Source organism: Polistes dominula, unplaced genomic scaffold (genome assembly GCF_049000335.1).
Source record: "Polistes dominula isolate Pdom_NZ unplaced genomic scaffold, Pdom_raw_medaka contig_80, whole genome shotgun sequence".
Taxonomy (NCBI): Eukaryota; Metazoa; Arthropoda; class Insecta; order Hymenoptera; family Vespidae; genus Polistes; species Polistes dominula.
The window spans coordinates 3,798,960-3,814,448 of NW_028301111.1; the positions used below are offsets into that span (position 1 = coordinate 3,798,960).

General features: G+C 33.7%; 4 protein-coding genes and 1 long non-coding RNA gene across 11 annotated transcripts in view; 2 read left to right on the top strand and 3 right to left on the bottom strand.

The window, feature by feature from the left end:
- NLG-4 (neuroligin 4) overlaps positions 1-9,934 on the top strand; it is a 142,816-nt gene extending 132,882 nt beyond the window's left edge. For all 6 annotated transcript variants that reach the window (XM_015332673.2, XM_015332666.2, XM_015332672.2 and 3 more), the window contains 5 exons: positions 1,911-2,041; positions 5,811-6,144; positions 6,226-6,489; positions 6,561-6,711; positions 6,808-9,934. In XM_015332673.2, coding sequence (XP_015188159.1) covers positions 1,911-2,041; positions 5,811-6,144; positions 6,226-6,489; positions 6,561-6,711; positions 6,808-6,957 — 1,030 coding nt within the window. In that variant the 3' untranslated portion in view covers positions 6,958-9,934. The remainder of the gene's footprint in view (positions 1-1,910; positions 2,042-5,810; positions 6,145-6,225; positions 6,490-6,560; positions 6,712-6,807) is intronic.
- Positions 4,051-5,803, bottom strand: LOC107072609 (uncharacterized). The gene is made up of 2 exons (XM_015332681.2): positions 4,732-5,803; positions 4,051-4,654 (listed from the first exon to the last, which is right to left on the bottom strand). The coding sequence occupies exons 1-2, from the start codon at positions 4,736-4,738 to the stop codon at positions 4,173-4,175; spliced, it is 489 nt and encodes a 162-aa protein (XP_015188167.1). The 5' UTR covers positions 4,739-5,803; the 3' UTR covers positions 4,051-4,172.
- A 625-nt stretch (positions 9,935-10,559) lies between the features above and the next one.
- Positions 10,560-14,552, bottom strand: LOC107072606 (UBX domain-containing protein 7). 2 transcript variants are annotated; one of them, XM_015332676.2, is made up of 11 exons: positions 14,412-14,552; positions 13,162-13,389; positions 12,828-13,060; positions 12,347-12,586; positions 11,959-12,233; positions 11,622-11,888; positions 11,466-11,520; positions 11,246-11,379; positions 11,118-11,169; positions 10,877-10,965; positions 10,560-10,794 (listed from the first exon to the last, which is right to left on the bottom strand). In XM_015332676.2, the coding sequence occupies exons 3-11, from the start codon at positions 12,865-12,867 to the stop codon at positions 10,636-10,638; spliced, it is 1,311 nt and encodes a 436-aa protein (XP_015188162.1). In that variant the 5' UTR covers positions 12,868-13,060; positions 13,162-13,389; positions 14,412-14,552; the 3' UTR covers positions 10,560-10,635. The 2 variants fall into 2 exon arrangements, with proteins under 2 accessions (XP_015188162.1, XP_015188161.1); XM_015332675.2 differs by having other exon boundaries at positions 12,828-13,389.
- LOC107072607 (serine hydrolase-like protein) lies at positions 13,587-15,403 on the bottom strand. Its single transcript, XM_015332678.2, has 2 exons — positions 15,264-15,403; positions 13,587-14,634 (listed from the first exon to the last, which is right to left on the bottom strand). Exons 1-2 carry the CDS (start codon positions 15,275-15,277, stop codon positions 13,692-13,694), a joined length of 957 nt encoding a protein of 318 aa, XP_015188164.1. The 5' UTR covers positions 15,278-15,403; the 3' UTR covers positions 13,587-13,691.
- LOC149031153 (uncharacterized) lies at positions 14,254-14,735 on the top strand. Its single transcript, XR_016177993.1, has 2 exons — positions 14,254-14,395; positions 14,462-14,735. It is a non-coding gene; the product is annotated as an uncharacterized LOC149031153 (long non-coding RNA).
- Positions 15,404-15,489: the final 86 nt, after the last annotated feature.

Here is a 15,489-nt window from a genome sequence, read left to right on the forward strand (position 1 = left end):
TATACGTGTGCGAGAGAGGCTCGTCGAATGACAAGGAATCTACCCTACAAGCGTAGAATTATGTTAGCTGACGAAGATCTAGAACCGAAGAGAGCTTTATAATGTCTCGGGAGCCGAAGGGACGATCGCGTACCAAACTTGCCCTTGCATTATAGATTATTCTCGGTCGTGTGGTTACACGATCCTTACTGTTATACCTTATCCGATAGTCTCGTTGGGAATGCATCCTCGTCCAAGTCCTTTGTCTTTAAGACTACATTCTCCTTCTCTCTCTCTCTATACATATATAACGTATATATATATATATTAAACTCGTAGCAAACTATTAACGCGATAACCTATTTATAATATATAAGATATAATCAGCTAACAGGTAGCTTCTTTTGACAACTAATTGGAAAAGGTAAATATGGTCAATAAAATGTGATTGAAATATTCTTTGGAAAGGTTTGAAATTCTTTAGCAGATTTCTTATCACGAAATGGAAGTTATAAAAGCAAGAACTTGATATCCATATAAACGTATAAACGAATAAGCGAATAAACGAATAAACGAATAAAAGATGAAAGAATCTTCATTTTGTACTTCTCGGTGGAACGAGCACGTTCGCGTACCGTAATAGTTATCAAGGTAAAATACAATAGGATTTCATCGGAAACTACGGCCAAGTTTAGCCCGTGGGGTAAACTCTTCTCTGCTTATGCGTTACATCAAGGGAGAAAGATTACAGCGTAATCAAAGTTTTATTACTCTCTCTCTCTCTCTCTCTCGCTCTCTCGCTCTCTCGCTCTCTCTCGCTCTCTCTCGCTCTCTCTCCTTTCCTCTAGTTGTCTCTTCGAGTTCTCCTTTCAAAAAGATATAGAGAGAAAGGAAACATTTTAAGACCGCAAAATTACAAGAAAATAGCCGGAAATATCAGACTCTTACGACGCGAGATAAAATCTTCAAGATTAATGGTTAACTCTGTTTAAATAAAATACTCACCCCAATATGCCCTACTTTCGAATTACACCGAGTTTACCTTTCGAGAAAGTAAATCTTTAGGAGGCCCTCCCTCCTAAGGTAAGATTAATGAATATGCACTTAAACTCTTTAAATGCGGACAAGCTTTCTTTCCAACTCGCACATGCGGATTATTTTTCATATTCAATACCTTGCATACCTTTTAATGGTATCATTTGCCAAATCGTCAAAGTAATAATAATCAAAGAGAGTGAGAAAGATAAGACGATAAAAGTTGCTCAAATGATTATTAAAAGGAAAATTGTTGATTTGGAAAAAAAAATGAAAAAAATGTAAAAAGCAAAAGAGAAAGAGAGATGAAAGTTGAGAAAAGCTTTGAAACCCTTAAACTAATTATAAAGGGTATCGCTGTAACTTTGGAAAAAGGCAAGAACGAGACAACGCAAAAGACAAAGAAGAAAGATAACATATAGAGGAGAAGACTAAACCCTCAAAGGATGTCGAAAGTGCGAGCTGAAAGTAAAGGCTGTTGCTAAAGGGCCTTAGCAAAGGGACGACGAGGGTATACCGAGCGAAGGCTAATGTAAACGGAACGAGCTAAAGCGTGTATTACTTCCGGCCCTCGAAGGAACGCTGCTGGCAAAAGCCACGAACGGGTCCCAGAGGATGGATGCGCGTCCTCCTCCCTTATATCTATATCTATGTATCTACTACGAAGGCTCTCATAGATGTATCTCGCTCGATGATAAGTCTCTTTTACCTACCTAGATCGAACCTATCCTGCTATGTGATATTCGCCATCCGGTTATGCCAAGAGATTTATTATATACCCATTATATGTACCCTAGACACGACCTTATTCCATCACAATTCAATTACAAAAGTCATTTTCTACAACGTCTTTATTATACTTTACTAGTTACTATGTCATTCTAATTATTTTGCAGGAATCCAAATGGCGTCGATCATCACACGAGAAACGACAGTGGGCTTTTACCTGCTAGCAGAGAAAAAAGTCGTTTTAGAAGTCTCACGTGGGATCAGTACGACCCTACGCATCAAAAATATCTCGAAATCGGTAAGTAATATTTCATGTATAGATAGATAATGTCTCTTCCAACGATATAGCGAATATTTGGATGCTATGCACGCTCGACTAATTTATGTAGCGAAGGAAATACGAAAGGAAAAGGTGATGAGAGGTGGAACGTGCTCGTCAGCGTTATCCTAATAACGTTCCTGCCAATGTATGTATTTACCTCTAAATCGATGGCAGAAATTGCCATTACATGCAACGCTAGTATTCTACGATTTCCACTTGCGCCAGGATCACCGTCATACACCCCCTAATGTTATTTTCCTCAGCGTTCGAAGATATATATTTTTTCCTTGATACGTCGATGGAATGATTAATTAACGGTAGGTAGGTAGGTAGGTAGGTAGGTAGGTAGGTAGGTAAGTACCATCTATTTCCTCGAAGAGAGGGCCCTTTTTCCGAGTTTTCGCAATCTGCTATCGGCCCTCGCGAGAGTGACACCTTCGACAGATTGCACGACGATCGTTTTCCCCTTAAAAGGAATTTCGAAGGGTGGTGCTACCTATGGGGGAAACATCTTTCCTTTCCTTTCCTTTTCCTATCCTTTATACGTGCGGAACCTGGGACAGACCCGTCTCATTTCTTTCCACTTAAGAAGATATCTCGATCTATCGCCTTTCATCTTTTTCTACGATTCTTTTTTATTCTTTTGTAGATTAATAACAATCGAATCGTCGAATTAATGACAATCGGACAGGACGACGTCGATCAAAATCCTATTGATTTCCCTCCGAATGAAAAAGTTATTTTTTAGTTTCGCCAGTCGAGCGACTATTTCTAAAGAAAAAAGTATTGTATAAAAGTGTTCAAAGTTCGTCCCATCATCGGCATCATAAAGCATCATCGGCAGATATTCGCGCGGCAACTGTGGGGAGCTAACGCTTCGGTACTTTCAAGTCTACTTCAGTTATACACAATGTTGCACGCAAAGTGTAAAAGTTGAAGTTACACACAAACTCGGATAATCGATAAACCGCACCACCGATATCGACCCCCCCCTCCCCCTTGTTTAACTACCAACAAAGTATTCCACGATAACGCGCTAATGCACTCGCTTTTTTATTACAATGGAAAATTATTATTACGCAACGAGACATATTGTATCTTTCCTATTTGGTCAACAAGAGATTTTGATGGAATGTTATTTTGCTCTTCGTTATAACTCGATAACAAGAATTGGTGCTTTAGCAAGGAGTAAGAGGATAGGCAGAGCAGGTACGAGCGAATGGTCAACGGTAATCAAAGGATTCCACTGGAAAGCTCGAATGCAATTGCGTTCTTGTATTTTCAAAAGATGCAAATTAATTCGAACGTGGAGTGCAGGCCGAACGAGTATCACCAACGACACACCGGTCGTTTTCGGTGTTGCGCTTTATATGTTTCTCGTGACATGTGCTGCGGTCGACACGTTACAAACTTCCTCCTCCTTCGGTGGCTTTTCCGTCGAGTGATCCGAGAGGATAGGAGAACAACCGCAACGATGAACGCGATAATACAACCTACACATACCCCCCCACGCACATGCTGCATTCGATGTCAAACTTTGACGATTCCCATTGCAATCGACGACTATTCCTTTCGGTTTTCCTTCCTTCAAGTACAAAGCTCGCTTAAAGTTTAAGTTATTTCTCATTAGGAAATCAGCTGGCATTCGAATCGTTAATACTGTAGTGTTTAATCATTCAAAACACGTTCCTCTCGTGCCGTAGGACAGTGCCAGATCACGCTCGTGTCATTGGTAAGCGATATCTCGACTCATTTCTTTCTTTTATATAATTAGAATTTAATTGGAGGAACGCAAGAGAGAAATTTTGCATAGACATGGACGATACGCGAGAACTCCCTATTTTATTACAATCAAGCCAGCCAAAATGACCTTTTTAAAATGAATGGGAACGTTACCCCCTTAGTACTGGTCCTCAAGAGAATTTAATTACCAACACTTTTTCTATGTTTTAATAAACGAACACGCCTTAACTATTTTTTTCCTCTACCTTGCATATATCTTTTATTAACAAGAAAATATCTGAATATTTAAACTTTACTACAATTTTTATTGCACATGTTTCTTCGTTAAGAGATTAAAATATTTTAATAGATTTGAAGACATTTCTTAAGGCATCTTAAGTGACATAAGCTTTCCATTTTGACATACATAATTACTACTGCAAGAACATTGGCAAGTACATCTTCTACCATTGGCACCTTTTGGGCACATCAAATTGACCTCTACGTTATCGGCATATTCCCCTGCATCATAGATGACATCATTGATATTCTTCATTGCTAATCCTTCATCGTCACGTCCCTTGTTAGTTTGACATCCAGCAGATTTAGGATAATCGCAAACTTGCAAAAGTTTATTGAAATGAAGTAGACCCTTCTGATATTTTGGACAATCCATTTCGTATTTTTCCCCGTTAAAACATTTATAAAATTTCGAACAATTAGTCTCATGAGCAATGTGTACGGTATATTCTAATGTATCTACTTTCGGACATTTTGTTGGTATCGGAAGTATCGGCTTCTCACCAGGATAAAAACCGTACACACCGATCACACTGATCGTGAACACAATTATCAATTGGTAGCTTGCTAAGACAGAAGAAAATCTTTTGTAAAATGTTCTTTTAATATTATATCATTGGATATCATTGTAGAATACAACTTACCCGCCATTCTAAGGAAGCTTGGTTCTGTCTGAATATACGAACGTTGACTGATACGAATGGTGGCAAAAAGAGGACTTTTATACCGATCAAAATCATTGTTATAAACAAGATTGCTTGTAAAGATATTTTTTATCGAATTTTTATCTATCGTAGCTTGCTTATCGGCAAATTTCTTTTCACTTTCGTTTACTTTGTAATGAAAACACTTTTGTTTTCAAAACTTGACTCCTGTCAATTCAATTCTATGTTTCAATTCTATATTGAAATAGCAAAAGGAATAATATGAAATAGTACATATACATACATATTTAAAAGGACAACTAAATATTAAAGAAATACAAGAAGTTTTGTTAATCAAATCAGCGTTCGTTTGCTTTAGACAATTTCGTCAATGATTGTGTCAGCTTGTGGTTTATATTCAAGCGATTTCCCCTATTCAATTTTCTACAGCACAATCGATCGGTACGTTAACGTCGTCACGTTACGTTCGGCCTATGCTTGATTAATAGTTCAAGTTGTCAATGACGCCGATTATCTCTCTTCAAATCTTGTTAGAAGATTAAACAAATTTTGTTGAGAAATGAAGAAGAAACATATGTAACATTATTTATATGAAATATTCCCTAAACAGACTTTCTATATATTATAAATAATTCAGTCGAATGATATCGATCGCACGGCGATAGTTTGGATGATTCATATTTATATTTGCGTAAAATTTTCCTAAAGAAAACAGATTTATTATCTACAATATTACGATTTATCAAGGTAGCTTTTTACGATTAAATTATCATTCGCGGAAGTGAAAATTAAATTGTTATCGTTTAAAATATCGCTGGATGTCGTAATACGATAAAATAATCTTCTTTGTTTAATAAATCATCATCAATTGCCATAATACATACTTTGTTTATAATTAATCCGATAAGTACACTTTGCTTTTTCATATATATCTTCGATCAAATTCAATAACGAATAAAATTTCATTTGAATAAATGTCATGTTTGTCAAGTTTCGTTAAAGCACAAATTAGTCGTGAAAAAGAATTCATTAGAAATCATTTGAATTTGTTTGTTTAGGAATGAGGCCGAAAGTGAAAAATCATTATCGAGCTCATCAGCTTTCCGTATGGCTACGACTCGTACCGGAACTTCATCGTGCCGGAATGGAGGACGTTGATTCGAGACACAATCTGTTCCGAGGACACGCCGATCCGAGCCTTTACGACGGTTTGGTCAGGCCTGATCCTTTGAGTAGGATCACTGAAGAATTTAAAAGGAAGAATTTAAGTACCGAACCACCGACCACAACCGACTACAGCATCACTACCTGCGTCAGTCTTATTCAAAGCACGAATCTTCAAAATATGCACAACGCCAGCACCGACACTTTGGCCAGTCTCGATGCAGCTGGGTAAAAAGCTATTATACCTAAAAACAAACATATTCAAACACCTGTATGCTCTATTTTGTGTTTATTTAATGACTCTTCTAGATACGCCGCATATTCGACAGCATTGAGTGTGACGATAGCGATCGGCTGTAGTCTACTTATATTGAACGTTCTCATATTCGCCGGTGTCTATTATCAACGAGACAAGACGAGACTCGAGGTCAAGAGCCTGCAACAGCAACAGATGTTGAATCAACAGTGTGGCCCGCGAGGTTTCAACGAGTTGAAACAACCACCTCCGTCGCATTCGCATTTCCCTGGTAGCGGTCAAGTTATCGTCGACGTTGAAAATGAAATGCTAAGAAGGTAAATCGAACTATTTCATAAGAGGTAATTTCATTGAAATAACCATTATGACCATTTGATTTTCCTTTTAGAAACGTGATGAAGGGACCTCCGAACGAGCCTAACACTTTACAAGGTACACACACCCTGCCACATCAACATCATTACCAAAAGCAACATCAGCAACAACACGCTACGCTTCCTCGTGCTTCGGTAATGCAAGACATAAATGCGCAAACTCAAGTAAGGGAAAGAAGCTCGTATAATTAAAATAATTATTTATATGATTACAATGAGAAGACTTAAGAGACTGGCGTTTCTGTTTGTTTTCTTTTTTAGGGACCACCTAACGGATCTATACACCTGACAGTACCGCGTGCTCCACCACCACCCCGTGCGAAGAGTCCTCCAGAAAACCAACCCCTTTTGCAAAGTACAACCGTCTCGAGCCGCGTCTCGCAAGCAACGATGAGCGAAATGCGAGTCTGATGCTTAGACCCCCCTCCGAAGCCGGTCGTCCCGGACGTCCTAACGGCGTCGACCTTGCTCTAAGACTCCTCGTCTTTCTAATCAAAAACTAGACGAGGAGATGGGAGGGGGGGGGAGAGAGAAAGAGAAAGAAGCAACCACTTTACGTACTTTCGCGCCCTTACACGCCTACACGCGTCTTCCTTTTTATTCATATAATTGGAAGAAAAAACAAACTAACTCGAGGAACTCTTATCGATTTAACTCTTATCATCGATCGCTTACTACTTGGACGAAAGGAAAAACAATCAAACTTACAATTAGCCTAAATCAATCATCTCTTCTCTCTGTATCAATATACATTTTTCATTCTTTTCTATCCTACAAACTCTTTGACACGCAACCCTGACACATAGATATCAAAATATAATATATATATATATAAAGTCCGTCACTCGCATCCTCAGTGGCAAATTAAACTAATCCTAAGTATTCTAAGCGGGTTACGCAAAAATCATTCTTTTTGTTATTTTCTAAATCATTTGATTTCGCATTTGAAATAAATTGAAAGATTAAATCTATCTTAAGATACGTATACACTGTCTTAAACAGGATATATACCGTGTAGGTATCAACAACGATAGAAGATAGAGATCAATTTTGAAAGGCGTATGATCGATCAAAAAATACATTTCCTCTTCGATAATTAATAAAACAGAGAAAAGAGATTTCAAAGAAATAAACGCGACAACAAATTCGCATATAAATTACTTATCTACCACGATGTTAGATGTTCTTTGTAAATACATAAGGTAACACTTTATACCATAAACCCGCCAAAGTTTGCTACTTTCTAAGAGGACGAAGACGAAAACGAAGATAAAGAAGGTGAAGAAAATTGCAAAGGAAAAACTTTAACGCGTATCGTTTTTTCGTTCGTATTCCGTTTCTACGTTAAGAAAGATACTGTGCATGTGCGCGTGTGAGTGTGCGAGTAATGTTCCGGATGGCCAGAAATAAACTACGAGAGAGAGAGAGAGAGAGAGAGAGAGAGAAAGAGCTTTGTACATCTACAATGATTCTCCTCGTGGCTATTAGACGATCCTTCAAAGTCACAAGCAAAAGCTTGTCTACTCGATTATTTATCTCCTATCGCGAACACATCAATGATTTATACGGGAAGTGACACTCTGAAGCGCGATGTCTATGATTTATTACAGCGTCTGCGCGTGTTTTACCAAAATACCGCTGTGTTAAGATTTTATCTATTTTATATTTACATTTCTTGCTGTACACCCGACTTGACCAGCGAAAAATCCATAATTTATAAATGTTGGATCGTGAAAAAATCATTTTACGTATTATTAGGGTGTACAAAGCTGTCATGGATGCATCATTGCAATTCATCGGGAAACTTACCACCACTTGTTCTTAATTCTGTGTAAATATGTTTTATCGTAAAAATACTTTAAATACTGCCATATTAACTGCTGCCAGATTTAAATCATTTACAATTGATTGTATTGTTCAAACGAAAAGGGAGGAAGAAAATCTATTACCACGTAAAGGCGTAGACGTCGATACCATCATCTATGTACCTACTATGCATAGATGAAATATTGGTACATATCGATAAGAAAATCAATATTATATAGTCAACAAATAAGTTCATTAATTGTATATTAAATCTATATATATATATATATAAATATGTATGATAAAGTTGTAATTTTCATGATTATCTGACAATTGATGTTATTAAAAAAATTAATTAACAACCGTATAAAAAAAGCATTTGATTTATTTCTTTCTAATGCCTCGTAGGCATTACGGTATCGATATCAACGCTAATACAAGAGTATATCAGTTTTTTTTTGGTTGGATTTCTTTTGAATTCCCTTTGTCTACCCGATCGATGCAAAATGAAAATGAACGGCCAACTGTTTATCTCGCACCGTATATGTATGTATATGCTATTCGTGAATTTTTTGTAAAAATATGATTATACATATAGACTAAGTAAGATTAAAGGATAAGGATAAGAATTCGTTACGCGTATTACACTGCCACGATATTGAAAGAAAAATTTCAGAGGATAATATTATAAACAATCAAAAGATTCGAGAAAAGTGTTGTAAAAGGGAACGTCTGTGACTGATCGAAATGTGTATGAAAAACTATCGAATGTAGACTTACGTAATAAAAGCCGAATCAAAACTTTTGTACATAAACTTATCGACAAAAAGTAAGAGGGGGGGGGGAAGAAAAAAAAACGACACAAAATTACAAAAAATATTAATAAGACAAAATCAAAAATATGTTTTGCGTGTTTTTCGATAAGACATAAGAAGAGAAGAAAAATGAGGAGAGACTTGTTAGCGAATAATCGTGCTACTTTGTAAACGAAAATACTTGAATAGAAAAAAAATATAAAGAAAGACGACAAGCATGCAAATCTTTTGTGAAAAAAAGAGGGCTGGAGGGCCACGAGGGCGATTACGCGATATCATCAAGTATGGACAATCTAACTATATTTCAAAAATACAAGTAAAAGAAAAGGAAAAGAATAAAGATTTAAAAATGCTGGATATAGTATTCGTTATAAAGAAATGCAGAAAAAGGCATTACTCGGGAGAGTTAACGATGTTAAGAAATTTAAATAACATATATTATGTATATATATATATATATATATATATATATATATATATACATATGAATATATACAGAAATACACATATGTGCAGCCACACAATACACGCACTTACACTTACGCAAACACATGCGCGACATTTATACACGATACATATTGTAATGAATTTATTATGACGGATATAATTATATTTATGTGACCTTTAGCTGACCTCGCGCTCTATTAGAAAGATACTTCAAATATACCTTCCGGTTGAGAGCGAGGCTGCCTGTTACGTTTAATGTTTTTGTTGTCAAATTGTAAATATATAAACGAAATACATGGAGAAATTAATTGTACCTTTAATCCGATCTCATTTTACTCGGAAATCTTCTTCATCATTTTTCTACTGCCATACCATTTAATTTAATCAAATATGACGAGAAAAGTTCGAAATCAATGTCCCTTATCTCTCTAATTATCTTGGAGCAAATCATTTTACAGAACACTACATTACCTGCTTAGGATAGATGGTGTACTTGCAACGCCATCTTGAAACACTGTCGGAAAGCCATTGATACGCTATAAGATGGTACCATCGTTGGACTTCATTAAAATGTATTCTAATAGCTCCTGAAAAGAAAAGAAAATACTTCTCATATTTTGTTCATACTTATACGGAATAACATTGGGCGAAATCAGTAATAAAAATCATTAGATATTTGAAACGCAATCTACACATATTTATTTTTAATTTGTTTGTTTTTCTTTTTTTTTTTCACTTACTATTCCTATAAAAATCGTAAAAAGGGACGTATACAAGTATTACACAACAACTACAATTTTCTAGTGGTTGTATTACAACTTTGTTTGTAAATGCAAATAAGATATTAATATAATTAAGTAAGAAAACAATATAAATTTAAAGACGTGGCAATTCTGAACATGTAGTATAAGATAAGGTACTCAAGATCTTTCACAATGCAAAATATCTGGATAAGAAATATTAAATATTTAATTATTTATAACATAATAACTTAAGATAAATATACTATGCACAGACATATTCACGTTTTTGTTATAAATACTGTATTTGATGGAAATAAAATCGTATCTATCAAAGGAATATTTACTGCAAGTATACCAATATTTGTCTTTGGAAATGGGACCAAGTATGTATAATCGGCTTGTGGATAACCCATGTCTTCCATTTTTTTCAGAAAATCCTGCAATTATTAATAAATAAGTATTATATTAAATGACAGAGTAATTAAAGTTAAAGAAGATGATAAAACATTAAACACTAACTTCGATAGTATTAGTAGCACGCATGGACAGTGTTTCCTTGTCACCAGTGGGTAATCGTAAACATAATCGTAAAAGCGGTTTGTCATTATCTATAATTAAAAAAAATAAGTTGTAATGTTACAATTTAATTATAAATGTAAATGATAATAATGTGCATTAATAAGGACCATGCTAACTATACTATTCTACTAAGAATGCCATACAATGTGTGTGTATAGAATTTTTGAATTTGTTTACTAACCAGCATCTATATCGGTTTGATCATCTTCCATCTTGCCTACCACTGCTTCTTTCTATTCACATCAAAATAAAAACAATTAATTTATTTCCCAAGCATTAATATTAATATAAAGTAAAGTTTTTTTATACCCTATTAGGAGATTCAATCTTCTGATCTGTATTGTCGATTCGTTTTCTCTTTTTCAAAATACATGGACTATTGCTCGAAATATTTATATTACTATTATGTTGACTATCATCCAGTTGTTGTTTGCATGAAGTGTCTGTAAAATACAAAACGTACAATTAATTCATTTAATAATAAAAAAACACAATTTGATCAAGAAGAAAAGCGTCAGAAAGTACTAACCAGAATCTCTATCGAATGCTACATTTTGTACACTTTGACTGCACGAAGCGTAATCCTAATAAAGTCAATGAAATAACGTTAATATATAATTTTTATAAATTTTTAATAAAAAAGAAAAAAACAAACAAACAAACAAATATGGCGTGGTATACAAACACTTTTTGATGTCTCTGATAAGTGACTCCTTTTTGCACGTAATGACACGTTATTAGATGTATGACTGCATACATCATTGGAAGCACCTTCTGGTGATGCGTGAACACTTAAAACGTCATTTAAATCGGATATCAAGCTGTCTATAGTAATGTGATTATATTTTCTTATACATTCTCCTGTTCTAGGATCTATTACAGATAGATACGGATAATTGATTACTTTATAAAAATCTATGTAATTTCTTCCATCTTTCGTATTTGATAAGACCTATTGAAAAAGCCGATAAGATTTTCAAATAAAATAATAATAACAACTATTATCAAGCGCTGCTATATACCTGCCACAAAACAAAATGATCCTTAACAATTCCTTGAATTTGTTCATTGGACCACACATCTCTGTTAAGAACTTGACAAGCAAACTCCTGAGAATCCTGAACGTTAACTAGTAACCAACGGTTTAAAGACTTTGCATGCTCCCTTGCATCCGCAAAGGTACCAAGGAATAAAATGTTACTTGGAGGTCTAAACAAATCTTCTAAACGCTTCAACTTAGGTTGAGAGCTCTCTTTTAATCCGGAAACTCTTAAAGTCATTTCTTCTTCTTGTCGTTCTGTAAGTGTAAGTAAGCGAAAGGATATTTATGTTTTCTTCAACTACATTTGTAATATAATAGATAGATCGTAATAGATAGACGTAATAGATCAGAAAATATAATATGCATACGTGTTTCAAGAGCAAAATCTCTAAATCTGTCGAAAGCAGTAGGCAGCCTTGGAATCGAAAACATAGGTTCGGAGTCAACCAATATTTCTTGTCTAGGTAATATCGGAGGACGTACTTCTGGCTCAGAATCTTCTACTTCGACTTGGGGCGTTTGTCCCTCTTCGAACATCAAAGTAACTGCCATTTCTACATTTCCATCCGCTAATGATAAATATTGGATCGCTGTAGCTTCATTTTTTCCTTAAAAGAAGGAAAACAACATTGATATAACATTACCAATTAATAAACACTAGTAATATCTTAATAGATTTTTAATTATAACCTTAATTGTGTAATATGTCAAATATTTGTAAAATGTAATAAAGTAATGTTAAAAAATGAAAAAGGAAAGGGTTTGTATTTATATATTGAAAAGTAAATATAATGAATTGATGCTTTGATAAAAAAAAAAAAATAATAAAAGCTTATAGAACCTCCTTACCAGTTATTTCCATAAATTTGTTGACAAGTTCTTGATCCATTTCTAGTTAAATCAAGTTCCGTAGTCTTTTGACTAAAAAAATGTAGTAGTAACAAGCAATATTATCTTATTTTCTTCGATTCGCTTTTATTTCTATACCGGTAATATGTAGATGATTCTAAGTATTGTAATATGTCATATGTATATGTAGAGTACTGAATGGCAGTATGCACATTTCCCACGCATGCGCACTGCTACAAAAACGTATATATTTCACTCAAATATGGGATATCGTAATAACACACTAATATTGCACTACAATTCAATATATTATATAAAATGACGCAATTCACACCTTCATTTTAACGAAAAACACGGGAAACGACTGGGAAGGGTCCTTTACGTTTACCCATTGTTGCACATAGCTACGTCCATTTAAAAAACCCGCCGTCAAGCTAGACGTCAGCATGCGCATGCGTGATGGCTCCCACGTGGGAGAAAATCTCCCTAGCAAGCAGCTTCCTTCTCAACAGTGCAGTTACATTTTTTGTTTTTAATAACTTATGTTGGTAGCATAATTGCACTGTGCATGTGTAATTGTAAAATACAAATTCAAAATTAATTATTATTATTATAGGTTAAGTATTATCTTGTGTGTCTAATGTTAAGAGCAAATAAAGAAAAAAAAATAAATTAGATCATGTGTATTATGTAAAAAGAATTAATTCTTTTATTAATCACGTGGCATTAGTATTAGAAAATGAATTAAAGTCAACAATATAATATAAAATATTATTAATATAATTATGCATTATATAAACCAAAACAATGAATAATATACGATAAAGTATCACCCCCTAGCAAAATATTTTTCTATGAAACCTATTAAAGTTTGCTTTTATTATTACTACCCAAATACTTGCATATATATGGTGCTACTTTTTCTGGATAATTATTATGGACATCATGATTTCCATTAACATAAATTACAGTATAAATGTTATTACCACTTAATTGATTTAAAATATATTTTTGCCATTTGTCGTTCATATCTAATGCAGAATTTGATAAAATAATTAAGCATGGAGTTGACAATTTTTCAATACACATCAATAATTGATCTACGTTATAGAAAGGTAGTACAAATTTCTTTAATCTAAAGTCACGATTATATTTATATAAATCGTTGATTTGTGTTAAACCTCTTTCAAATAATGCTTCTGCAGCTTCTGAATTTAAGGTTGAAAATCTTGTATATTTCAAAGCATATAACACTTCCTCTTTGGTATATAACCGAGGTACTTTATTCTCAACGGCTTTAATAGCAATATCGCAAGCTTCTTGTAAACTAGAAACATAATCTTCGTTTAACGTTGGCCTTGACATTAGAGAATCCAATAATATTAATTTTTCAATTCTTTTCGGATAGAGAATAGAAAACATTGTACCTATATGACCACCAAAACTATGACCCATATAAATGCAAGTATTCCATTGTAATGCGTTTAATACATGATGTATAGTCAACATATAACTAAAATAATTAAGTGGTACACCGGAATCAAAATGCGATGAAAATCCATGCCCTGGTAAATCTATACATACTATATAACAATCCTTTGGAAGAAATTTAATAATTCTATTGAATGTTCCAGCGTTGTCTAAAATTCCATGTACTGCTAGAATTTTTCTATCAGCTGAATGACCCCACGCTTTAGCAGCAACATGTCCCCAAGGTACGGATAATTTCAACTCTTCAGATTGCTGTTTTCCTTCCATCGCTGGACGATTGATATCTTCTGCCTTGTTAAACTCTTGTGTAATTAAACTGCAAATGTATAAGTGAAAAAGTCTACAAGAGTGTATTAATAATAAATAAGATAATTATTTCATATACAAACATTTCAATAAAATATGTATATATACGTACATAGCATGAGAATGCACATTTGCTCGAATAATAATAGTGCCTAATGTTCAGTTCTTTTAATCTGATATTATATCGTATTAATAAAAAATATAAAAAATATAAAAAATTTAAGACTTTATTAACAATAATAATTATTTTTTACCGTACGAATAGAGTTGAAAGTATTGTATAAGTATTAACTTAAAGTAGCTTTTTATAGTGTAATTGCTATGTATAGAATGAAATGTAATTATGTTAATTTATGATAATTTAGAAAAATAAGATTTAAAAAAAGATGATAAGTATAAAGTTGTACTTTTTCTTTCTATATGACATTAAATATATGCATACACATATGTACTTATATAATAACGTATTATTTGATCTTTATTGAAATAAACAAATGTTGGATATTTAAAAGGTAACAGTATTCCTCTGTTATTCATGTAATTCAATATGTTCAAACCAGACCCTTCAAATATTCAACTCTATATTATTATTTATCTTTCTTATTATTCTATATAATAATATTAGAAGAAAAAAAGTACTTGTAATATTTCATTAAACACTGTTGTTAAACACTGCCAATGTTGTTTTTATTAATGCAATTTTCTAATTGTCTAATATTACAAATATTGATAAATATCTAACATAAATAGTATTTATAATAATTACATGCACAAATATTACTACATGATGAAAAGAAATTTAAAAATGGCGAATTCATTAGAAATCAAATTATCGTCTAGTTTTATTTTTCTAAAGATTGTCAGC